Raw genomic sequence first — 25,653 nt, forward strand, 5'->3', positions numbered from 1 at the left:
GTTACTGAGCTGTAATGTCTAAACAGTTCAGTATGACCTGGAATTTGCTGCAAGGCGGACAGATTCGCCATTAGCAGAGGTTGCCTGAAGCGTCCCTTACAGCCAGAGAAGCAAAAGGGAGTCGCCAAGTGTCTGTCGATTCACCTCCAGCGCTCCCGCGGCCGCACAAGAGTCCAGTCCAAGCCCGAGCTCCAGATCCAATCCTCCAGCACGATCAGGAACCCTTCAGTGCCCTCGGCACCCTCTCGCATCCCAGTACTTCCTTCAGCCAGTCTCCAGCCTGGTGTGAACCCCTCGCCCCCGGGTCACCTACATCCTGCCGCCTGTGTGCGTTTCTTCAACTGCAGACCCTCACTGTCGTGGCCATAGGTCATATCCTCTGCTTCTCCTTCTCGGGGGGTGGGGGGGCTGGTGCCCTGCATCAGTCCTCTGCCTCCCTGGAGTCTGCAAACCCCCTCGTACTGCCAAAATAGAAATGGGGAGCAAAAAGGTGAAAATGTTGCGGTAATATGCACAATCCCCAAAAAGTTTGATCACTTATCTTGTGCCCAAGTTCCAAGCATGTCCTCATTTGCTTCCTCCAAAATATCTCTGCATTATTTCCAGTAGCAGTCTATGGGGCCCTCCATAATGTTTGGGACAAAAACATTTCTTTCATTTATTTGTCTCCATCTCCACGGTTTTAAATTAGTAATCAAACAATTCACATGTAATGAAAGTGCACGTTCCAGATTTTATTCAAGATATTCGGGACATTTGGGCTTCTTGAGTACTCAAGATTGTTTAATTGTTTCATTGGTGCAGGTATAAGAGAGGTAGGTTTGCTTCTAAGCTTTTGATCACCTTTGGAAACTGTTCCTGCCATTTTTCAACATGAGGACCATGTTACGAGCCCAGAGGACCCCAAAACCCAGCAGCAATAGATATTCACCAAGACTTAAACAAAAGTTGCTTTTAATTATCTTTAAACATAAAAAAAGGATCAAACTTTAATTTATCACTATTAACTTAACTAACCTAACTTAACCCCCTTCTAATTCTAAGCGCACGTGTGTGTAATGTGGGTGTAAGTTCAGAAAAGTTCTTTGGTTCACCGTCCAATCTCACTTCTCATTCCTCCAGGTTCGCTGGTTGCAGGCAATTCTTAGACTGTGCGCAGAATTTAACATTTATGAAGTTCACCAGGCTTTGGTGGTTGAAAGGTAAATGGTTACCACTCAGGAAGGTTCTTGTCGGTTTTCAGATAGAGATTTGTTGTTCGCTGGACACCCACAACTGATTCCTTCAGATCAGCCACTTCAGTGTCTTGCTGAAGAAACTTGCCCCATTAGGGTCCTCCAGATGATAACTTCTTTCTTTCAGGTCACCACAAAGATTCTTTTTGTTTCTCCTATTTCAAGTAAAACATTAGACAGTCAGTCCTCACCTCTTGTATGAACCACAAGGGCTTTGACCAGGCTGAAGTAAGAACTCACAACCCGTCTTCCAAATGGGGTTTTTCCACAAGCTTTCCAGCTTGGTCCCAACTGGTGCTGCTGACTGTAAAACTGCAGAACTGAATTCTCTCTCTCTCTCTCTCTCTCTCTCTCTCTCTCTCTCTCTCTCTCTCTCTCTCTCTCTCTCTCGCTCTCTCGCTCTCTCTCAGAGAGAGCCTGTTTGACTCTCCTGCTTGCAAAACCACTCGACCCTCTTAGAACAGCAAGTTCCACTATAGACAGCCTGTGGCTCCGACAGGTTCTTTCAACTCCTGGCTTTTTGTAAACAACAATCCATTAGTGAAGTCTCTTGTGTACTCTCCAAAGCTTTAGCAGTGATTCAGTATTTTAAATAAGATCTGTTTTACAGTGTTTGTATGTGACCTACACGAAAAGAGCTTGCCCCAATTTATCTCCCCAAATCTTATCTATAATCTGTCATAACAGTTTGGCAAGAAGTATTTAAAAGAGCCTGCTGAATTCTGGTCAAAGGTCTTGTGGACAGATGAGAATAAGATTAACCTGTACCAGAGTGATGGCAAAAACAAAGCTCGGAGGTATAAAGGAACTCTCCAAGATCTAATCTTGCCCATGGCTTGCATATTGCAGTATAGGCTTTATGTTTCTGTTCATGAAGTCCTCTGCGGACAGTCGTTATTGACACAACCACACCTGCCTTCTGTAGAGTGTTTCTGATCTGTCCAATAATGTCCGACTACTAATCCATCTAACATAGCACTGCAAATGCAGGCAGACCTTGTATAACACGGTTTTGAACAGTGCAGGTTTTGATATTATGCAGTAGGTCCCAATCCCGAGCGGCTGGCCCCCATCCCAGTCAGTCACCGTCCTGGGCAGTCCCCGTCCCAAGCCGTCGGCAATCCTGAGCGGGCGGTCCGCCTCCCGAGCAGGCAGTCCCTGCCCCAGACAGTCACCATCCTGAGCCACGGGCAGGCACCCTGCCATCACCTGGCTCTGGGTCTCCTCAGCCCCGAGACTGTCTTCACTCCCAGCCCCCTCCTCATCTGACGATGAGTTTGTCGGAGACAGGTGGGGAGAGCTGGAACGAAAGAAGTGCGAACTTCATTAGACAAATATTTTCTTAAATAAACAATGTTCCTTCCTCCCACGACACAATCACATCTATAAACGCATGAGTTAATCATCAACGTTCATTCGTCCAACCTGATCTCACTAGCACCACACAGCATTTGCATTGCCTGATCCTCCATGGCTTGGGAATGTTGCTGCTTTGACAACAGCTGACCCCCACCCCCACCCCCCAGTTTATGTTAATGCTTTCTTCTCCTCCCACACCATCCAGATTTTATGTCTTGCAGTTCCCACAGCCTGCTTGTTATTCTTGGCCTCTGTCTCACAGACATCTGGTGAATGTCATTCTTTGTTCCCTTGGTCAAGGACCAGAGTTCAGATTTATTGTCAGAGTACATATATGACATCATATACAACCCTGAGATTCTTTTTTCCTGCGGGCTGGGCAGAGTTATCACTCACTGATAGTCCAAAAGAAACTGTACTCAAGGAAAGATGCATAAAACAAAAGAGAGGAATGTAAACAAGAAATAAGTGCAAGAAAACTGCTGTACAAGAAAATAAATAAAGTTGTTATAAGTTCATTCCCTCATAACAAAGCACAATTAACAAGTTAGTTAAACCGAGTGGCATTTATTACTTTCGTCTAGGACGGGAGTGGCAGAATCCAGGCAATATTCTCCTGATCCTGCTTTGCTCTGAGTGACCACTAAGTCTGCGTAATACAAAAAAAAATACAATTAAGATGAAAGTTTTCCGCATTTGGAGTTATTTTTTATCTGCTGAGACAGCCTTCAAGTCTGTCCATTCAAGTCGTGTTATCAGCAGATGTTGCAATAAGGAATCAACAGAATTCGGCCCTTAACAAGTGTACAAGGAAGGTTCTAGCTCAGTGGTCCTCAACCTTTCTCGTTCCACTCACCTCCCACTCTAAGTAATCCCTCTGCCATCGGTGCTCTGTGATTAGTAAGGGGATTGCTTAGGGTGGGAAGAAAAGGTTTGAAAACCCCTGCTTTAATCGTCCCTCATTGATTCGTTATGTGCAGGGTTTTAGAACTCCAGAGGAAATGGGACAATAGCATTTTTCCCAAGCAAAATATTTCAGTAACAATTAGGTCTGGAGCAATGATTCTCAACCTTCCCTCTCACATCTCACTTTGGCGAGGAATCGGAGAGAGCTTAAATCAGCGAGATTAGTCACTAAATATTGATAACCTGGTTAGGAAAAAAAAAAGTCTGAAAAAATAAATGCATCGTTCACTTCATAGATCGGTTAAAAATTATCTGTATGCCTTCCAGACACCTCTTCAAACTTTAATCTTTGTTCCCGACTAACTTTTCTAATGGAAGGAATAAAAGGTTCAGTTTTGGGCCTATGTTGCATGGACACAGTTACTGAAGATAGCTCACTGGTGTGATTTAAAAAAATATCTGTGCATAAGTTCGACAAGGCGGTGGTGGGGATATTTGTTTTCATTGGATCGCTTCTAAAAAATTGAGTCTCCCACGCACTTGGCAGAACTCGATGTGCCTTCTAGAATGCACTCCCAGTCCCATTATCCATTCGACTCGGTGTAAGCTTATAAGCAGTCTTTTAGATTGTCAAAGCATTATTGGAAGAGTACTATTAAAATATTTAACTGTGGACATTGAGTACAATAGTCGATTCACCAAAAACAAGATCAGAAAAGCTGGCTCTTGTTACCCTCCCCCTTCCTGAATGACTTGGAGAGAAGGGACCAAGGTTAAATGTCTAGCTATGAAGAAAGCCCTTGCCAAGGCGACTGTGGCCCATGGGGTGGCTTCTGTAGCTCCCCAGGAGATCTGGCTAAGCTCGACTCGCTGGTGAGCCTTGAGAGCCCGCAGATACCGACAATCTGAAATAAATTCAGAACATCGGAGGCACCCACTCTGTGGGAAGAGGAATCGAATGGGTGCTTCTGGTCAGAGCCTTCCTCAGAACTGGGAAAAGGAGAGCAGCTACTTCAGCGTGAGATGATAAGATTAACGTTAGAGCCACTCGGTTCACCCGGAGGTTAGCACAACGCTGTTACACCGCCAGTGATCGGGGGCCGTCAGCAAGGGGTTGGTGTGTCCTTCCTGTGTCAGCGTGGGTTTCCTCAAGGTGCTCTGGTTTACACCCACCCTTCAAAAAAAAGTACCAGGTTTGTAGGTTAATTGGGGTAATTGAGCGGCCCGGGCTCATGGGCTGGAAGGGCCTGTTACCATGCTGTTTGTCTAAATTAAATGAATAGAAGATAGAAATCTACAGCACAGACCTTTCGGCCCACAGTGTTGTGCCAACCCAGTAGGCCAACCACCTAGAATTTCCCCACTGCATAACCCTCCATTTTTCTCAGTTCCTTGTACTTATCTATTCACCAAATATCCTCTCGCACCTGCCTCCACTGCCATCGCCGGCAGAACATTCCATACACCCACCACTCTCTCAATAGAAGTTTATAAAATCATGCGCTGAGGGCCAATGAACACTGCTTGGTCGGGTTTTGTACTTGTACGATCATTTAATGACCTCGAACTAGAAAATTTTTGTAATGAATGGTGTGTACTATTATTGACCAGAGGGTTATTTATTCTGTTCTATCATTTTCCCTCTCTGGTACAGACTTGTATTGTTCGAGCCTGGGATCTGAAAAGGCCTTTGCTTTTCTGCCCGGCCATGAACACAGCAATGTGGGAACATCCCATCACAGCCGTGCAGATCCAAACACTGAAGAGCTTTGGTTACATCGATGTGCCTTGCATTGTAAAGAATCTGGTTTGTGGTGATGAAGGTAGGTGAAACTCTCCCTTCTTCCCTCTCACCTGCATTTGTATATGGCCCAAGAACATCCTGTTCTCATGCAGAGTATGGTTCAAAAGCAGCGCTCACGTGCACACAGCAAGTGTTCTGCGAAGCGGTTCTCCAATGTGTATTCAGTGTCACCGACATGCACATTGGCTAACGGCTTTGCCGACCTGTGTCTGGAACCTTGCTGTGTTCAACTGCCCGGTCCGACCGCCGTCAGCTCCGTTCAGGCTTTAAATGGCCTGTTCAAAGGAGCCAACGGTTTATTTCAAGATGGCAGTGGCCTTGACGGGTTGCCGACTCTGGGGATATGGAAGACTGGCACAGGGCAACAGAAAAACAAGGAGATCACACCGCCCCTCCCCCCACCATTTGAGAAGGAGAAGCAGAGGAGACGACCCAGGAGACCTTGACAGCGGACCGGCGAGGGGCGTTGTGGCTGAAGAACACACAGGAGGCAGGCTGTTGGTGACTCGAGATGAGGAACCCACGCAGTCAAGGGGCTTGTACCAGCCTGCGGACTGCTGAAGAGGTGGCAGGTATCGGAATTGTGGTGCGAGAGAATGCTGATCGTGTCAGAGGTGTGCATCTGGAGGCTGATGGTTCGGACTAGAATTTGTACGGTTGCAGAGGCTGTGGGACCGCTGGAGGTGAAGCCATGAACACTCAGTGACTCTGGGGGCATCTCCCTTGCTTCTCTTTCTCTGACTGTAAAGAATGCTGGGCAATTTTCACTGATAGCAAATCTTTGTCTCTCTTATGGTAGACTAAAAGAAATCTTGTATAATATCACATTTTCATCTATAATATATGACAGTAAGATCATCTTGAATGGAGAAAGCTACACTGAATGCACTAGATTAATTTTAGGTAGCTGATTGACTGAAATTCTTGACCCATTAAAGATTGCCACCCAGAAATGTTTCTGAAAGCATGCGCTTAAACAGGCAGCTGATGAAAGTTGGACTTGGATCGCTCGACTCAAGGAAGCGCATATCGAGTGGTTCTACCGTGAATGTCGTAAACATTCAGTAGAGGTCACTCCGTCAAACCCAAAAGTACAGATGCTCCTCTGCGTACGATGGTCCGCCTTACGATTTTTCGAAGTTACGGTGGTACAATAGCGCTACACGTTCTAATGAAAGTACCTGTACGTACTGGTAGTCACTTGGTACCGCAAGGTGGTGTTGGTGTGACTGGCTTACAATACTTAACTGTTTCTGCTCAGAAGTAAAAATGATCAGCTGCACTAAAGCACAATGTGAATGAGGTTCGCACTTTGATGTGATAGATAAGCTACTTTCTAATCTTCAGATGGTCTATCAAGTCCATGATGCCTCTCAGATCAATCCCATTCTCTCTCATTTCCCTCAATTATTCACTCTCACATCAATCCATTTCCATTCCCCCTGTACCTTAACCACCTGCCTTCGAGTCAAATATCCGATTTATTGTCAGAGTCCATACATGACATGGGGGAATGCCACTTCCAAATTTTCAATTTTATCACTGGGTGATTAATATAAGCAGTTTATTTTTATTATAAAAATATGATAAATTGGACGTTGGGCAGAAATGGAACTAAACTTTTCAAGTAATAGTCTATGTTGGCAATTTTAGGTTCCACTTTACCCTTTTAATTTTCTAAATGGACACATAATCCAATATTGAGAATATGGCCTCAATTTAGGAAAATTTTTGGTTATAATAATTTTTCTCTGGCTAGTTCTATTGTAGATAACCATTCATTCCCACCTTCAGTATTAGTTGAAGGCTTCAGGAATGGTGCAGATTTGGTATTAGAAATTTCAAAGATTTATTTATTCAAAATAACTTTACTTCTTTCGAACTTTTGTCTGTTAAGTTTAAGATTTCTAATAGACGTTTTTTTTTAAGATATTTGCAAGTTCGGGATTTTGTTCATTCTCAGTGGACCACTTTTCCTCGAATTGCAGATTCATATATTCTCGATACACTTTTTGATCTACAATTTGGTCACAGTGGACTGATATCAGTCAATTTATATTGATTTATTGGATTTAGGATTAGCCGCAATGGCTAAGATTAAAAATAATTGTGAGTGTGATCTTAATATCATTTTTTCAGACGAGGATTGGTGTTGTTCTATTAGTTTGATCGATGAGTCTTCATTTTGTGCACAACCCTGTTTATTACAATTTCAGGGGATACACACAACACACACGACTAAGCTCAAATTGTCCCATTTCTATGCGGATGTTGATCCATTTTGTGAAAAGTGTAAAATTTTTGAAGCCTCACTGATTTGGGAGTGCCCTTCAACAGGGAGACATTGGCAGAATATTTTTCAATCTTTGTCAACGATTTTTAAGATTAAATTAGATCCTTGCCCTTTAACTGCCCTGTTTGGTTTTTTCACGTGAACCGGATAGACTTTTCTCGGCGCCTCAAGTTTTAGCTTTTAGCAGGTTGATAGCCAGACGAGCAATTTCAATGAAATGGATAGATGAACTCTCACCGACTCATGTACAATGATGTAATATCATATCCAAGCGTAGAGAAAATTGGGTATAATATTAAAGATAAAAAGTTTCACTTTCACAAGGTATGGGGCCCATTTGTAGAATATTATCATAGTTGGTAATTTTAGGTGATGTGATCCGTCCGTCTTTTGGAGGTCGCGACTTGATCCATCTTTGTATTTCTCTTGTAACTTTGATTGAAGGAGGGGGTTATATTAGTTTTAGGGTTTTTTTCCCTTTTTTTTGGATTTATGGGGTTTAATTATGATTATCCTGGGTAATATCCCTTTTTATAAATGATTTTATAAGGTATAATGTGATTTATTATAATAGTATTTAACTGATTTATACGTTTAATCATTTTAATAGATAATCACATTTAATAATAAGGGATGGAATTTACTCATAGAGCACAGATGGCATAGGAATTACTTAAAGTGGTACGTGAGTGGAAAGAAGAAGGTTGAGAATCACTGATATAAAGTACGCTGTTGGATCTGCTGGAATTTAAAATTTGTCATTATAAGGGGACGTGTCTGTCTATGGCCTCGTGCACTGCAAGTCAGAGGAACAATGTCTAATATTCCGTCTGGATACTCTTCAACCAGATGGCATTAACATCGACTTTTCCAGTTATGTATATGTTATTATTTTGATTTATTAATATCTTGTATATGGATTATTATGTTAAACAATAAAATATTTTAAAGGGTACATACATAACATCACATATGAGCCTGAGATTCTTTTTTTGCGGGAAATGCAAAGATATACTCAAGGAAAGATCAATATACAAAAGAGAGAAATGTAAACAAACTGTACAATACAGAAAATAAATAATAAATATTATGCAAATTAAGAGTTCTTAAATAAGTTTCTAACAGAGTTGAAACACACAGAGATGTAGATGCTGCGAGACCGGCCCGAGATCCTCCAGCATTTCTGTGTGTTTTTACGACAATCACAGCGTCTGCAGGCTTTCCCGTTTCACTTCGGATTGCGTTTGCCGTTGAGGAGTCTGATGGTGGAGAGGGAGCAGCTGTTCCTGAATCTGGGTGGGGTGAGCCTTGTGGCCCCGGCACCTCTTTCCTGATGGCAGCAACGAGAACAGAGCGTGTGCTGGGTGGGGTGAGAGGAGTAAGGCACAAAAGTCTGCATATGCTGTGATTGAAGTAAAAACACAATGCCGGGGAAACTCAGCAGATCCAACAGCGTACTTTATATCAGTGATTCTCAACCTTCTTCTTTCCACTCACGTACCACTTTAAGTAATTCCTAGGCCATCGGTGCTCTGTGATGAGTAAGGGATTGCTTAAGGTGGGATGTGAGTGGGAAGGGACGGTTGAGAATCACTGCTCTAGACCCAACTGTTACTGAAACATTTTGCTTGAGAAAAATGGTCATTGGCCCATTTCCTTTGGAGATCTGAAACCCTGCACATAATGAGGTACAGTTGATTTACAACTCATTCTCTCCGGTAAGATAGTAGACCCGTGAACTGTATGTTGGTATTGATTTCTTGAGGAATAGCATACGAGAGCAGAGATGAGGTACTGTGCACCTTTTGGGCGCCTTATCTGAGAATAATTGTGCTAGCATTGGAGAGGATTCAGATTTACTAGAATGATACCAGGAATGAAAGGGTTAGCATGTGAGGAACATCAGCTCTTAGACTCAACTTGTTTAGTAGAGAAGGATGAGGAAGGACGACAGAGAGACTTTTTGAAAGCTGAAAGGCCTGGACAGAATAGACAAAGTTGTTTGCCATGGTAGGGGTGTCTAAGACACAATTTCAGGATAAAAGGGCATCAACAAATGCAGAGAAATTTCGTCAGCCAGAGTGTCGTGAGACTGTGGAACTTGTTGTGGAAGCAAGGTCGTTGGGTGTATTTAAGACAGAAATTGACAGTCAGGCCATCAAGCGTTACGGGGAGAAGGCCAGGGAGTGGAGCCGACCGATAAGGATCATCTCATGATTAAATAACAGAGCAGACCCGACGTGCCGATTGGCCGACTTCCGCTCTTGTATCGTGTGATTTTGCATTCCAGGCAAGCGGGCTGCATTTTCACCGTGTCTGATGCTGTCTGCTGCATTTTGTCCCTGTCCCAGGTCACGGGGCAATGGCAGAGACGTCGACCATCGTGGAGAAAGTGCGGGAGTGCTTGGATCGATTGCACAGCCGGGGCCTTGGAGCAGCACAGCAGCCACAAATCCCAGAGAAATCTCTTCCGATGTGACCGGCCATGGGAACTTCCCACGCGCTTTGAAACGGCCCTCAGTACATGTGTAGCTTCGACAAAGTCCAGTGTATCTCTGACAGTTCAGTACTTCGCTGAACTTTGTGCTCTAACTTTGAATCTTGACATTCTCTTCCCACAGAGGATTATTAAAATCATTTACTCAATGACTGTTGCTTCCGTCTGAATAAAAGGAATCAAATGTTTCCAAGGGATTTGGATCCAAGCTGATTTGTATAAAATATTAAAAATAAAATTTATTTTCATTAATGTCGCTCATTGCTTCCCTGATTTTACTGAACAACAGTTTTCTTCTTTAAAAAAACATAGGGAATATGAGAAGCAATTTCAAGCTGAACTCAAAGATAATTTCATGTTAGGAAGTTGGAGAAATATTAAATTAACTTTTATTGAATTTAGCGTGTTTAATCACGTAATGGCGCTGACACATTGCGTGAGCTCAAGTGTCCTAAAAATGTTTTGCCGCTGATTTTCGTTTGTACTCAGCATCTGATGCCTCTCATGTCAGTGCCAACAATAGTCGGCCGGCGTTGATGGATTCCAGTTGCCCTGATGCCGCTTTTCCACAGTCGCAATATCTCGGTGAAATATGACAGGAAATCATAAAAATAGGTTACATCTCAAAAAAGGTACGTGATATATGTGGTACTCTTTGTTCAGTGTTTCCTGAACAAATGTGGCAGAGTATCTCTTTTTTGCCTGCTGCCCTCCCATGTCACTAAAATGCCAACCTTCACTGTTATTTAGAGACTAAAGTGTAGGGCCCCAGGTGGGGCCCATCCATGGGTTAATGATGGGTTTGCTATTAAAGCAAACAAATTGTGCCTCTGAGATGTTTCTGGATCTAAGCCAGGAACATCACCTCCCTCACCACCATTCGGCACCCAAAGCAGTCCTTCCAAAGGAAGCGACACTTGTGAACCTGCGGGGGTTGTCTACTGCATCCCGGTGCTCCCGTTGTGGCCTCTTCTCCTTTGGAGAGACTGGACTCAGACTGCTTCGTGGAGCACGTTAGTGACGTCCGCTGACACAGCGGGGAACTCCCGGTGGCCACCCATTTTGTTTCTGGACACCGTTGCCAAGGGGACGTGTCTGTCTATGGCCTCGTGCACTGCAAGTCAGAGGAACAATGTCTAATATTCCGTCTGGATACTCTTCAACCAGATGGCATTAACATCGACTTTTCCAGTTTCTGTTAGGCCCCTCCCCTGTCTCCCTTTCCCTTGGGATCGGGTTCAGGCCCGAAACGTTGGGAATATATCTCCACCTCCTATGGGCACTGCAAGGATGGCTGAGTTCCTCCAACATTTCTGTGTTTTGACTCTCTTTCCCCATCCCTCTGTCTCCTTTCCTCCCCACCCCCTTCAGAGCTACCCCCCTCCCCTTCTCAGCTCTTCTCTCTCTCCTGCCCTCCCGCCCACATCCACTTTGTTGGCCTCTGCTCCTGTCCTACCCCTTCCTCCTCCACCCCCCACCACCACCTTTTAATTCAGACGCCTGCCTGCTTTTTGCTCAGACCTTGATGAAGGCCTCGCGCCCGAAACGTTATGGATCTTTGCTGCGTGATCTGTTGAGTTTCTTCAGCACTTTTCAGTAGGTCACGGAGCAATGGCAGAGACGTCATTATAACTATCACCTCCGGTTGTCATAAAAGGTGAGAAACCAAAAGGTAGTTTTGAGTTCAAAGATTTTTTTTTAAAACCACATCCTCACCTGTTTGGTCTGAATAATAGCTTGTTAAGTTCACAGCTCTGGTGTCTGTGTGGCACGTTCTGCCTCAATGTGCATCAGAAAACGTTGACTCGAGTACTATTACACAGAGCCAAATTGGTAAATGCACTAGTTTCTCCCTTTGTGACAGTTTACCGGATGGAATCAGAATTTATTGTCATGAACATTTGTCACAAATTTTGTTGCATTACAGGGCAAAAAAATGGCAATAAATTACATTTAAAAACTGAGAAAAAGAGAGGAATGTCTGTGGTTCATTATCCATTCAGAAGGGGAGGGGAAGAAGCTGGTTTTGTACCCTTAGGTGCTCGTTTTCAGGCTCCTGTACCTCCTTCCTGATGGCGGAGGGGAAGATTGTTCCGCTGGGTGCTCGTCCAGGCTCATGTACCTCCTTCCTGATGGTGGAGGGGAAGACTGTTCTGCTGGGTGCTTGTCCAGGCTCCCGTCCTTCCTTCCTGATGGCGGAGGGGAAGATTGTTCCGCCAGGTGTTCATCTTCAGGCTCCTGATGGCGGAGGGGAAGATTGTTCCGCTGGGTGCTCGTCTTCAGACTCCCGTACCTCCTTCCTGATGGTAGCACTGTGAAGAGGGCATGAACTGGGTGTGGGGGTCTTTGAGGGTATAGGCTGCTTTCTTGAGACACCGCCTCTTGTAGATGCCCTTAATGGAACGAAGCATGGTGCCAGTGAAGTTGCCGGCTGACTCTATGGAGTCTTTTCCCATCCTGTGCACCAGCACCTCCAGATCAGTGATGCAACCAGTAAAAGGGGCGCCTGCTATTTTAATGGATTCCGTGCACTACGTCTCAGTTTAGAAACTTCAGCAGAGAGTAAGACCAGGTGGGGCATTTCTTTTGTATTTAGAGGAAGATTTTAAAATTTGAGACATTGGGGAGACAGTCAGAATCGTTCTCCCAGGATAAAACCATCAACCATTGGAGGGCATGGATCTGAGGTAAGAAGCCGACAGATTTAAGACACCCAGTGGTCAGTGCTTGGAGCAGGCTGCCAGGAGTAGTGGTGGGCACACACCCAATAGTAGGGTTTAAGACGCTTCTGGGTAGACTCTGGAGATGGAGGGAATGAAGGGTCAGCATCATGGGGGAGCTATTGTGTCTCCCCCCCCACCCACCCAGTCCAACGCGGCCACCCCCCCCCACACCGGTCCGATACTGCTGCCACCCAATCCCCCTCCCCCCAGTCTGATGCTGCCAACCCCTCCTCCCCAAGTCTGACATTGCCGCCACTGCTCCCCCACCCCTCAGTTCAACGCTGTTGAAAATCCAGTGAGGCCCGCCATTCAACCACTGACTCTCATGGTAAAAGGTTGTCCCAACCCCCGGCAGTTTGTGCACCCCCCCACCCCACTCCCCGATTAGATTTGTTGTGACACTGTCTCTGGAGTAGGACGATGTGGATCACCTGTAGCCAGCAGAGATTTTGTTTAATTTGGCACCGTGCTGATTGCAGTGAGCTGACGGGCTGCAATCATGGTCTGGTCTGAGTGTAAGACCCTTCAAAAGTTAGTGGATACAGCCCAGGACATCACAGGCAAAACCCTCCCTGCCATTGAGAATATCGACAGGGAACGCTGCTTTCAGAGAGCAGCAGCAATCATCAAGGATCCACGTCACCCAGCACACGCTCTGTTTTCACTGCTGCCATCGGGGAAGAGGTGTAGGGCCCACAAGACTCACATCTCTGTTCTGGGCCCCCTGATCTTTATAGTCTTTTAAATGACCCAGATGAAGAAGCGGAAGGATGGGTCAGTAGGTTTGTGAATGATATGAAGATTGGAGGAGTTGTGGATGGTGCAAAAGGTTGTCGTAGGTTACAAAAAAGATATAGATAGGATGTCGAGTTGGCCAGAAAAGTGCCAGATGGAGTTCAATCCAGGTAAGTGTGAGGTGATGCATTTTGGAAGGACAAACCAAATGGTCAGTTACTTAAGAGTGTGGATGAACAGAGGGACCTTGGGGTTCAAATCCATGCATGCCTCAAGTTTGCCGCACAGGTTAAGAAGGCCCATGGAATGTTGGGCTTCATTAATAGGGGGGATTGAGTTCGAGAGTCAAGAGGTCATGTGGCAACTGTGCAAATCCTTGGTGAGACCACACTTGGAGTATTGTGTTCAGTTCTGGACACCTCATCATTGGATGGATGTGTGAGCTGTGCAGAGGAGATTTACCAGGAGGTTAGCTGGATTGGAAAATGAGTCTTGTGAGGCTGGGACTTTTCTCTTTGGAGCATAGAAGGATGAGAGGACACTTGATAGAGTTCTACAAAATTAGGAGCACCTTTTTCCCAGGGCAGGATCAGCAAACACCAGAGGACATATGTACAAAGTGAAGGGAGGGAAGTTTAGGGGAGACAACAGGGTTTTTTTTTAAATACAGTGGGGAGTTGTGGATGCCTGGAATGCCTTGCCAGGGATGGTGGTGAAGGCTGAAATATTAAGGACATTTAGGAGATTCTTAGGCACATGGATAGAAGAAAAATAGAAGTTACAGGGTTGGAAGGGTTTAGTATGTTAAGCAAAGTATGGGTTGGCATTACATTGCAGGCCGAAGGGCCTATTCTGTGCTGTAGTGTTCTATATTCCTCAACCATCAGACTCCTCAACAACAAAATCCGTACTTTTGTACATAATTGATTGTTTTTCTCTCTGTATTGCAGTCAGTTTTACATTTCTTCATCCACTTACATGTGTTGTTACGAGCCCGAAGGACCCCAAAACCCAGCAGCAATAGACATTCACCAAGACAAGTGGCTTTCAAAACAAAAGTTATTTTTAATCAACTTCAAACATGAAAATAGAATCAAACTTTAACTTAACTCTATTCTTATATAATACTCTATCCTAACCCAAATTACCCCCTTCTAATTCTAAGTGCACATGTATGTAATGTGTGTGTAAATTCAAGAAGAGTTATTTGGTTCACAGTTCAATCTCACATCTCCTTCTTTCAAGTTCTCTGGTTGCAGACAATCACCATACTGTGCACAGAATTTAACATGTATAAAGTTCACCAGGCTTGGTGCTTGAAAGGTAAATGTTTACCACTCAAGAAGGTTCTTGTAGGGTTTGCAGAGAGAGATTTGTTGTATAATGGACACCCAGTCACTTCTGTGTCTTGCTGTTGAAACTTGCCCCCTCAGGGTTCTCCAGATGATAACCTCTTTCTTTCAGGTCACCACAGAGTTCCTTTTTGTTTCACTTATGCCTTAATGAAACATTAGACAGATAGCACTTCCAGCCATCTACTGATCTGGAACTTGCTTTCATCAGTTTCAAACAGTTTTCCCTGGATTGCACTTTTCAGTTACTTGTCAGTGTCCCACACACTGACTGACTGACTGAGCTGTTAAATCAACTCTCTCTCTTTTCCAACTGAAACTCCGAAGAGAGCATGACTCATGTCTCGCAAAACCCCCCACCTTCTCCAGCAAACAACAGGAGTTCTTTCTTCTCCTCAAGTCGTTATCTTTGGTAAACAATCCAGAATTGACCTTTCCGTGAACACTTTGCAGAAAGGGTACTGATAGACAGCATGACTCCAGCAAGACAAATGTCAAGCATTTTATGACATCAGTTATATTGATATTAACACCTACTTGTCAAAGGTGCTTACATTCTCCAGAGATCTTGCAATGTGAATTCTTCAGTCTTTCAAATAAGATCTATTTTAAAATGTATTTATGTATGTGACCTACTCTAAATCTTATAAATTCTCCCCAAATATTAATATTGTTACAGTGTACACTGAGTACAGTTTTGTTTTGTAAGTCAGCCTTGCCCACAAGAAAAAGAACCTCAGGGTTGTATGTGATGTCATTTATGTTCTCTGACAATAAATCTGAGATCTCGTGGGCCTAAGGGTTTGATCCTGTGCTGTGGTGATCTAAAATAAAACACAAAGGTCTACAGACACAGTAGTTGAAGTAAAAACACAAGGCTGTGGAAACTCAGCAGGTAAAACAGAGTACTTTATATAGCAACTATAAAGATATATAAGCAACATTTCAGGCTGGAGCCCTTCACCGAGGTATGAAGGTACATTGACGAAGGACTCAAGCCCAAAATATTGGTTATATACCTTTATCCATGCTATGTAAAATACACTGATCTGCTGAGTTTCTCCAGCATTGTATTTTTACTATATTGTAAGCACATTGAGGATTTCTCTAAGATGAATACGGTAAATAACATTGTTGGAAGATTATACTGGACAACAAAGGTTTTGCTTCCTGAACACTCTTGGGTGTGTTTTATGGATTTTGGGATGCTGAACATGAAAATCACCTTAAATATTTTCTCTTGCGTACCGTTTTTTAGATATAACCTCTTTTTTTTGCGATTTCCTGTCATATTTTAAGACTATTGGTATGTTGCCCACAAAGAAAGCTGCTTTGGCATGCACTCAGTACAGATGCGATGCAAATGTTGCTATTAGGCCTGGGCATGCTTAATCAAGGTAGATGCAGTCAGGCTATAAAAAGCAGCTCACATGTACAGATGCTGTGCATTACATTGTTATAAGTTGAATGCATGTTGATACACATGTTCTTCAGCAATAGCATAGTGAATTTATTATTTTAAAAGTTTTATTCAAAATTTTCATCCATGTTTTCATCTATAAATGTACAGGGTCAACACTTAATTAAATTTAAAAGTTACAGTGATTACATCAGTGGTTCTCAACCTTTTTCCTTTCACTCACATCCCACTGTAAGTATTCGCTACGCCATTGGTGTCTGGAAAAACAACCAACTGAAAAACCTCACAAAGATAAGCGTATACAGAGCCGTTGTCATACCCACACTCCTGTTCGGCTCCGAATCATGGGTCCTCTACCGGCACCACCTACGGCTCCTAGAACGCTTCCACCAGCGTTGTCTCCGCTCCATCCTCAACATCCATTGGAGCGCTCACACCCCTAACGTCGAGGTACTCGAGATGGCAGAGGTCGACAGCATCGAGTCCACGCTGCTGAAGATCCAGCTGCGCTGGATGGGTCACATCTCCAGAATGGAGGACCATCGCCTTCCCAAGATCGTATTATATGGCGAGCTCTCCACTGGCCACCGTGACAGAGGTGCACCAAAGAAAAGGTACAAGGACTGCCTAAAGAAATCTCTTGGTGCCTGCCACATTGACCACCGCCAGTGGGCTGATAACGCCTCAAACCGTGCATCTTGGCGCCTCACAGTTTGGCGGGCAGCAGCCTCATTTGAAGAAGACCGCAGAGCCCACCTCACTGACAAAAGGCAAAGGAGGAAAAACCCAACACCCAACCCCAACCAACCAATTTTCCCTTGCAACCGCTGCAATCGTGTCTGCCTGTCCCGCATCGGACTGGTCAGCCACAAACGAGCCTGCAGCTGACGTGGACTTTTTACCCCCTCCATAAATCTTCGTCCGCGAAGCCAAGCCAAAGAAGATTGGTGCTCTGTGATTAGTAAGGGATTGCGTAAGGTGGTATGTGGGTGGAAAGAAAAAGTTTTGGAACGTGACCAAGTAGGGTGCAAAAAGGTTCCTTTTTTTTCACCACATCTAAAACATTTATCTGATAAATCCAATTAAATTTTGTGCCATTTTTCCGGTATTAAATATAATTGATGTAAATAATTATTTTGAAATAAACTGCATCTAAAATTTATAGTATTTGTCATACAGTCTTGCCAGAGTTCTGTCCATCTTTTCTCTTCAATTGTAAACAGTAACATTTATTGCCTTCAGGAAAATTAAATGTCTGGTCAATGTTGCAACAGCTGTGATACATTCTGTTACATTTGTGGCGAATGTACTTTGAAGGCTCAAATACGCAGCGAGACCGCACTTATTAAGAAAGCCCATGAGCTCGGCTTCATTTGTAAAACTGGGGACCAGGACAAACCCCTGGGCCCCTCACATCTCTTGTGCAACATGTGCCGTCAACCTGAGAGCTTGGCTCAGCATCCTGATGCGATTAAACATGCTAAATTCAATAAAAGTTAATGTTTCTCCAACTTCCTGCAAATCTGAAATGATCTTTGTGTTTAGCTTGAAGTTGTCTCTTGTAATCCCCAATTGTTTTTCAGGAAGCAGATCCTTTGGAGGGGGGAAAAGTGGGGGGGGGGGGGTAAATGTTGTCCAGTGTTATTTACCAAATGTTGGTATGTGAAGCAACACCAGTCAGCCACATGGAGATTAGTAACTTTTTTGCGGTCACTGCCGTTTGTCATAGATGGGTCTTCCTGTGGTTTAGTGTAGAAGTCAGACCAGAGTTTGATTCGGAGATAAATGGGTCAGGATGTGGGTAGGGGGTATGACACTGTATTTTGAGATACGTAGCTGTAACGGATCGCAATTGAGTGCCAGGGATACACCTGTTCCTGCAATATCCTCCCAGATTTCTCGCTACAATCCTGCGCTCCCTCCACAGTAGGGTCATCATTGTCTTCAGCTGCTCTTCTTCCTCAACATTGCATTCATCCTGCTATTCCTCTTCACCTTCCCTCTCATTCATTCAAGTTTGACCAGAAAGATCATATCTGTGCCACATCTAACATCTAGCTCAATCTCATCTCGAGTTCATTCGAGTGCACAACCTGACGAAACCATGCTCTCCCGTGCTTAGTGCAAAAGCAGACACACAGCAAGACATAACACACACTCAGACAAGCGATATAGATGCTGTACATTTAAATAGATATAAATATAAATAAAAATGGACTGCCTAAAGAAATCTCTTGGTGCCTGCCACATTGACCACCGCCAGTGGGCTGATATCGTCTCAAACCGTGCATCTTGGCGCCTCACAGTTCGGCGGGCAGCAACCTCCTTTGAAGAAGACCGCAGAGCCCACCTCACTGACAAAAGGCAAAGGAGGAAAAACCCAACACCCAACCCCAACCAACCAATTTTCCCCTGCAACCGCTGCAACCGTGTCTGCCTGTCCCACATCGGACTTGTCAGCCACAAACGAGCCTGCAGCTGACGTGGACATTTACCCCCTCCATAAATCTTCGTCCGCGAAGCCAAGCCAAAGAAGAAGAAGAAATATTGTTAAATAAATGCAGAAGTAGAGATACCGAGGGTTTGTATGAGCCATTCCTTTGGCCGTTCTGCATTCTCACTGCCCGTGGGAAGAAGCCGTTCCTCAGTCTGGCTCTGATCCTCCTGTACCTCTTCCCCGACGGGAGCAGCTGAATGAGTGCAGGGTGGAAGGGGTCCTCACCAGGTGTATGTCGACGGGGAGGAGGGAGACCCCACTGATCCTCTCTGACCTATTGCACTCCTGTGAAAGCAACTTGGTGTGTTTGGCATCAGTAAAGATCCCGCATAATCCTGAATGGTTGTGGCATCAGAGAGGCTTTGCCTCAGAGAACAACTCTAAGTTCTGAATGGAAACATCGCAAGCAAAGTTCAAATTTATTATCAGAATATAAACAGGAGAGATTGATAGATAATTGGTTAACCATGGCATCGAAGGTTTTGGGGAGAAGGCCGGACATTGGGGCCAAGTGGGAGAATGGAGCAGCTCATGGTTAAATGGTGGGGAAGAATTGATGGGCTGATTATCCTCTATGGACTTATGACATCATATATCTCTGAGATTCTTTTTCCTGTGGGCCAGGCAGAATTTCTAATTCTCAGTAGCTGTAAACTGTATTCAAGAAGAAAGAAACATAAGCAAAAAAAAGACGTCATCAAACTGACTCTAAAAACACAGAAAAGTAAATATTCAGTAATAAAAATAATGGGCAAAGTCCTTAAATGAGTCCCTGATTGACTTTGTCATTGAGGAATCTGAGGGTGGAGGGGGAGCAGCTGTTCCTGAACCTGGCGGTGCGAGTCTTGTGGCATCGATACCTCTTTCCTGATGGCAGCATCAAGAACAGAGGGTGTGCTGGGTGGTGTGGATCCTTGATGATTGCTGCTGCTCTCCGACGGCTGCGTTCCCTGACGATGTTCATTCCCTGTAGGGAGGGTTTTGCTTGTCATCTTTTAGAGGAATGTGGGTTGTATAAAAAGGAGGTGATAAGGCAGCATACAGGATGGACTTGGCTGAACAGTGCACCAACAACAAACTCATGCTCAATGTCACCAAAACCAAGGAGGTGATTGTGGACTTCAGGAGGGAAAAATCAGAGGTGTATGATCCAGTGACCATTGAGGCATCAGAGGTGGAGAGGGTGAGCAAATGTAAATTCCTGGGAGTCACCGTCTCGGAGGATCTTCCCTGGACCCAACACACTCATGGCATCGTGAAGAAAGTAAGTTGGCTCCTCAACTTCCTCAGGAGTTTCCGGAGGTTTGGAATGACATCAGAAGCCCCCGGCAAACCTCCACAGATGTGTGGTTAAAGCTGCGCTGACCGGCTGCATCACAGCCTGGTGTGGGGATACCCATACCCCTGAGCGGGAAGCCCCGCAAAAGGTAGCGGACTCAGCCTAGAGCATCGCAGGCCAAACCCTCCCCCACCATCGAGAGCACCTACGAGGAATACTGTAGTCGGAGAGCAGCAGCGGTCATCACGGATCCACACTGCCCAGGATGTGCTGTGTTCTTGCCGCAGCCCTCAGCAAAGAGGTGGGGGTTCCACAGCACCCGCATCACAAACGGTCACAACCCTTCAGACTCAACAAACTCATTTGAGGACTCTTAATTTGCGCCTTATTGACAACAGATTTTTTTTCTGTACTTGCAGTCAGTTTGTTCACATTTCTTTCTTTACATTTCTCTCTTTTGTATTCTCATCTTTGACTTGAGTGCCGTGAACTGTCACCGATAAGTAGACATTCTGCCTCGCCCGCAGGAACAAGAATCTCAGGGTTGTATGCGATGTACTTTGGCAATAACTTGGAACTTTAAACAATCGTCAAGACTGACGATGCCAATTTCAACTGTCCTATCTGACGCCTTTCCATTTCTCCTCCACCCAACAAACTGCATCCAGTTCCTTGGCCACATCTCACACGCTCTGTGGAAAATGTGTCTGCCAGATCCACAGTTTTGTAATAGGAGGAAATTATTAAGGGATACAGAAATCTTTGCATTTAAAATAGTTCTGGTACATTTCCAAATCAATAATATGACATGAGGAAAATAAAATTAGGCTGGTTTTCTTTTTTAAACAGGAGCCAACTTTCCCTTTAGTGCAAGATGTTTGGCCTTTGATTGACCTCACGGTTGACATGAAGGAGGCTTTCCAAGCCTTGAATGACAAAGCTAACCTGAATATAGGACTAAATTAAGCTGGATTGTTTCTTCTGCTCTAAATAATGGCGACACTGCCTGATCAGCTGTACTGGCGAAGATGCAGCTCTCCTGTGAGGTCCAGTCGACTGCCCTCGGTTCAGCACAGGGTTTGAATGGCCGCGGAGGGAGCCGACGGTGGTCTTGGTTGGAATCCCCCGATCGCCTGTGCCCAAGATGGCGGCAGCAGCCACAAATCTCCAGGAAAGCAGAGGGACTGGAGCAGGGCACTAGAAGACGGGAAGATCGCGCCCCATCCAAGAAGGAGAAGCGGAGTAGACGACCCGCAGGGACAGTGACCAGTGAGGGGGAAGCCCACCTGGGATAAGTCTAGGTGGTCACCAAGGACCTTGGGGAAGCCCATCTGGTCAGTGAGCACCTGGGGAAGCTCACCAGGGGGAAAGCCACCTTGTCACATGGAGAATGGGCAGCCTCCACACACTCAGCACCTGAGGACAGGATTAAACCGGGTCACTGGAATTAATGACCATGCCTTCCAGAGAGAGCAACGCCAGGAAAGTCTGCAAGATATCTAGCCACGTAAGTAAAGGTCTTCAATCCAATGCAAATGTGATTCAAAACTTATGAGGGTCACAGTTGTACAGCAAAAATAGTTTGACCAAAAGGTAGACCAATGACACACAATTTAACCTGAAAATATTTCTGAATTTGACATGAACATGTCCAGATGGGATTAAAAACCTATCAAGTTCAAGTTATATTAGCTGACTGTACAAAAATGACTCGACGAAACAGAGTTTCTCCACAACTTTTTAAAAATTTAGATGTACAGCGCTGTAACAGGCCATTTCGGCCATCAAGTCCATGTCACCCAATTACCCTACATTCCCCAGTACTTTTCGAATGGTTGGAAGAAGCCGGAGCCTCCAGGGAAAACCCACGGAGAGAACGTATAAGCTCCTTATAGACTGTGCGGGATTCGAACCCTGGTCCCGATCAATGGCGCTGTAAAGGCATTGCTCTTACCTCTACGCTCACCGACCTGCAATGTGCAAGTAATGCATTTTTTGTTTAGAGCTTGTAGCATTACGAAATTCCGAATGAATACCTCTACACCATTCTCGCTGCCTGTGGGAAGAAGCTGCCCCTCAACCTGGTGGTGCTGGCTCCGATACTCCCCCGACGGGTGCAGCTGAAAGATGGCGGTGGGGGTCCTCCATGATTTTTGCGCACCCTCTTCAGACAACAATCCCAGTAGATCGCGTCGATGGTAGGGGGGGGTGGGAGGAGGGAGACCCCAGTGATCCTCTCTATGGCTGTTATGGATTGACCTCTGATCCATTTCTCTGCAGCAACCGAACCCACAACGTGATGCAGCCGGCCAGGACATCGGCCCCTTTTTGTGGTATCTTAGTAAAGTTAGGGGAGGTTCACGAGCCCGATAGCCATTGGAAACTATTGATGAACCTAGAGGTGTTGGTCTTCAAGCTTTTGTGCCTTCTGTCTGAAAGTAGTGATGAGAAGAGGTTGTGACCAGGTCGATGGGTGCCCTTTATGAGGTGGGCTGCCTTCCTGAGGCAGCGCTTCACATGGACGGATGGGATGTTGGAAATCGAGCGGAACTTGCAGCCAAAAGTCAAACACAAAAGTCTGATTGAAGTAAAAACACAAAGCTGGAGTAACTCGGCAGATGGAGCAGTGTCCTTTGTACAGATGCACCACCAATATTTCAGGCCTGAGCCCTTCATAAAGGTATGAGCAAAATGTAGGCAGGAGCCTGAACAAAATGGTGGGTGGGGAGGGTGGGGCAGGGGGGAGGTGCGCGTTCCCACAGGCCGTGGGGGGCACCGCAGCAAACTGGGGAGGGGGAATGGCTCTGTGAGGGAAGGGGAGCTGGAACAAAGAAGACAGAGGGATGGTAAAGAGAGGGAGAATGGGGCGTTCCATTCCTATGCTGTCATTACTGTCCGTGGCCTCAAACAAGTGAATTAGAGTGGCAACACTTAACTTTCCATCTGGGTATTCTCCAACTGGACGGCATTAGCACCAACTTCTCAAGTTTCTGCTAGCTCAGCCCCCATTCTCCCTCCATCTCTTTACCTCCAACTCTCACCCCCTTCCCTCCATTCACAGAGCCATCCCGTGTCGTTTCCCCCCCCACCCCCAGAATGTCTGCTTCCCTTATCCACCTTTCACCTCCTGCCTGTGGGTCGGTGCTCCTCCCCTACCCCTCCCTCACCACCATTTTGTTCTTACCTTGATGAAGGGCTCAAGCCCAAAATGTTGGTTATCTTTGCTTTTTAAAGTACACTTTTGAGTTTCTCCAGTGTTGTGATTTTAGAATTTGCAGCCAATATTCCGCAAAGAATGCATTCCAGATGAGAAGACAGTCTATTAAAGGAAGGATGTAATTCCACTGGAGGCTGTTCAAAAGGGAATCATTCTGGAGTCAAAGGTGCTTTCTGAAGGCTGCCCAGACTGATGCAGTTTCCTCCCCCATCTCAAGCATGGGCTGGGCGCTGATGTAAATTAGCTTTTATTTTAGGGAAGTGGCTGAAGGGGGAGATGCTGTGTTGGGAAGAGTGGTTTCACAGAGAGACGAGTCTGGCCACAAGTGTTAGAATCACATGCAACGGGAGACAAACAGGAGAGAACGTTAAATGGGACTCAGTTAATATTTCACTTAAGCCTTCTTCTTCTTTGACTTGGCTTCGCGGACGAAGATTTATCGAGGGGTAACGTCCACGTCAGCTGCAGGCTCGTTTGTGGCTGACAAGTCCGATGCAGGACAGGCAGACACAGTTGCAGCGGTTGCAAGGGAAAATTGGTTGGTTGGGGTTGGGTGTTGGGTTTTTCCTCCTTTGTCTTTTGTCAGTGAGGTGGGCTCTGTGGTCTTCTTCAAAGGAGGTTGCTGCCCGTCGAACTGTGAGGCGCCAAGATGAACGGTTTGAGGCGAGATCAGCCCACTGGCGGTGGTCAATGTGGCAGGCACCAAGAGATAAGCAACGATGTAGACATTCACTTAAGCAACGATGTAGACATTCACCTCGGACCCTGGTTGGACTCCGACACTAGTGAACCTGTACTCGACACGCTCACACGCTTGAGTACACACATTACAAATAGGAACTCTTACTCACACACGGTTCCCTGTACCGATGTGGGGAGGGGGGTGTGGCTCTTTGCAAGTATTGATGTATCGCAATACTACAGCTTCAGTGTAGTGCACACTTCCAGCGACGACCATAGTTACGACCTGGCGTGGAGCAATGTCTGAGGCAGAGAGAAAGATGTTTTATACAGTTCTGATCTGGGCGTCGAGCCAATAATGACCCTATTTGATTTAAATAAGCCAATAGCAAGGTGTGCACTAATGGGTGGCCGGAGTCCAACCTTGATTGACAGGTGGTGTCTTCCGAATAAGTTTCAGAAAGGGAGGATACGTGACCACCCGTGATATGCACCCTTATCCATGTCTCCTCCTCACACAGCAGTGGATAAGTAGGAGATTGATCAAATTGTGAAGATAATGGCAAATAAGAGGAGAAACGGATGGGATGTGCACTGTCGGCATGGACTCGGTGGAGAGAACCGCAAAGGTCTGCAGAATTGTAGTCAAAACGCAGAAATGCTGGAGGAACTCAGCCGTCCTTGCAGCATCCATAGGTGGAAAAGATACATTACCGATCTTCATTGGAAAAGCTAAAAGCAGGCAGGTGCTTCAATTAAAGAGTGGGGAGAGAATGGGAGGGGAGGAGTCCAGACCAACAGACAAAAGGTGTTAAAAGAATATGATAAGAGGAAAGGTGAGAACTGATTTTGGCTCTGTGAAAGGAGACAGGGGGGAGGGGAAAAAACAGAGAGAGCTAGATGGAGACAGGGAAAGGGGAGAGAGCTAGAAGGAGATAGGGGAAAAGGGGAGAGAGAGAGCTAGAAGGAGATGGGGAAAGGAGAGAGAGAGAGAGGAGACAGGGAAAGGAGAGAGAGCTAGAAGGAGATAGGGGAAAGGGAAGAGAGAGAGAGCTAGAAGGAGATGGGGAGAGAGAGAGCTAAAAGGAGACAGGGGGAAGGGGCGAGAGAGAGAGAGCTAGAAGGAGATGGAGAAGAAAATAGGAGGGAGGAGGGTGATTTCTAATGGAAACTGAAGTCGACGCCTCATTTTCGGAGTCGCCATCCTCCAACCAGATGGCCTTAACGTAAACTTCTCCGGCTGACTCCAGTCTAAGATCAAGTTTATTTCTTATCTGATTGTACCAGTACCACATTGTGATGCGGACGGCCAAGCCGACGAGTAGCGTAGAAAGTAGACGGGATGGTGGCCAGTAGCCTTGCCCAACTCGGACTTTTTAAGGAAGTGCAGTCGCTGTTGCTTCTTCCCGAGAAGCGAGGAGATGTCATGATCAACTCCGAGCTCTTATGTAATTAAGACAGAAATCAAACCTGTAATATCTTCCAAAGTTACCATTGCAGATCAGTAGCATTGTCCAACGAAAGAGTTGGAAACAAAATTCGAGCCATTCGGGTACTTGCTTGTTAAGCAGCTAATTCACTCCCTTTGCCATTAGAGGTCGCTGCAATCTTGTACATGAGCAGAGAGGTGGAGGGTTAGGTATTTGGCACCTGTG

General features: G+C 45.4%; 1 protein-coding gene across 5 annotated transcripts in view; it reads left to right on the forward strand.

Annotated features, from left to right (window-relative positions):
• The window catches only part of ppcdc (phosphopantothenoylcysteine decarboxylase), a 76,104-nt gene that overhangs the window by 14,336 nt on the left and 36,115 nt on the right, over positions 1–25,653 (forward strand). For 3 of the 5 annotated variants that reach the window (XM_069902693.1, XM_069902692.1, XM_069902694.1), the window contains exons 4-5: positions 5,155–5,323; positions 9,949–10,346. In XM_069902693.1, the coding sequence (XP_069758794.1) occupies positions 5,155–5,323; positions 9,949–10,076 (297 nt within the window). In that variant the 3' untranslated portion in view covers positions 10,077–10,346. Of the gene's footprint in view, positions 1–5,154; positions 5,324–9,948; positions 10,347–25,653 lie in introns of those variants that run through there. The other 2 variants (XM_069902695.1, XM_069902696.1) reach the window with 1 other exon arrangement.

Source organism: Narcine bancroftii, chromosome 11 (assembly GCF_036971445.1).
Source record: "Narcine bancroftii isolate sNarBan1 chromosome 11, sNarBan1.hap1, whole genome shotgun sequence".
In the NCBI taxonomy this organism is placed as follows: Eukaryota; Metazoa; Chordata; class Chondrichthyes; order Torpediniformes; family Narcinidae; genus Narcine; species Narcine bancroftii.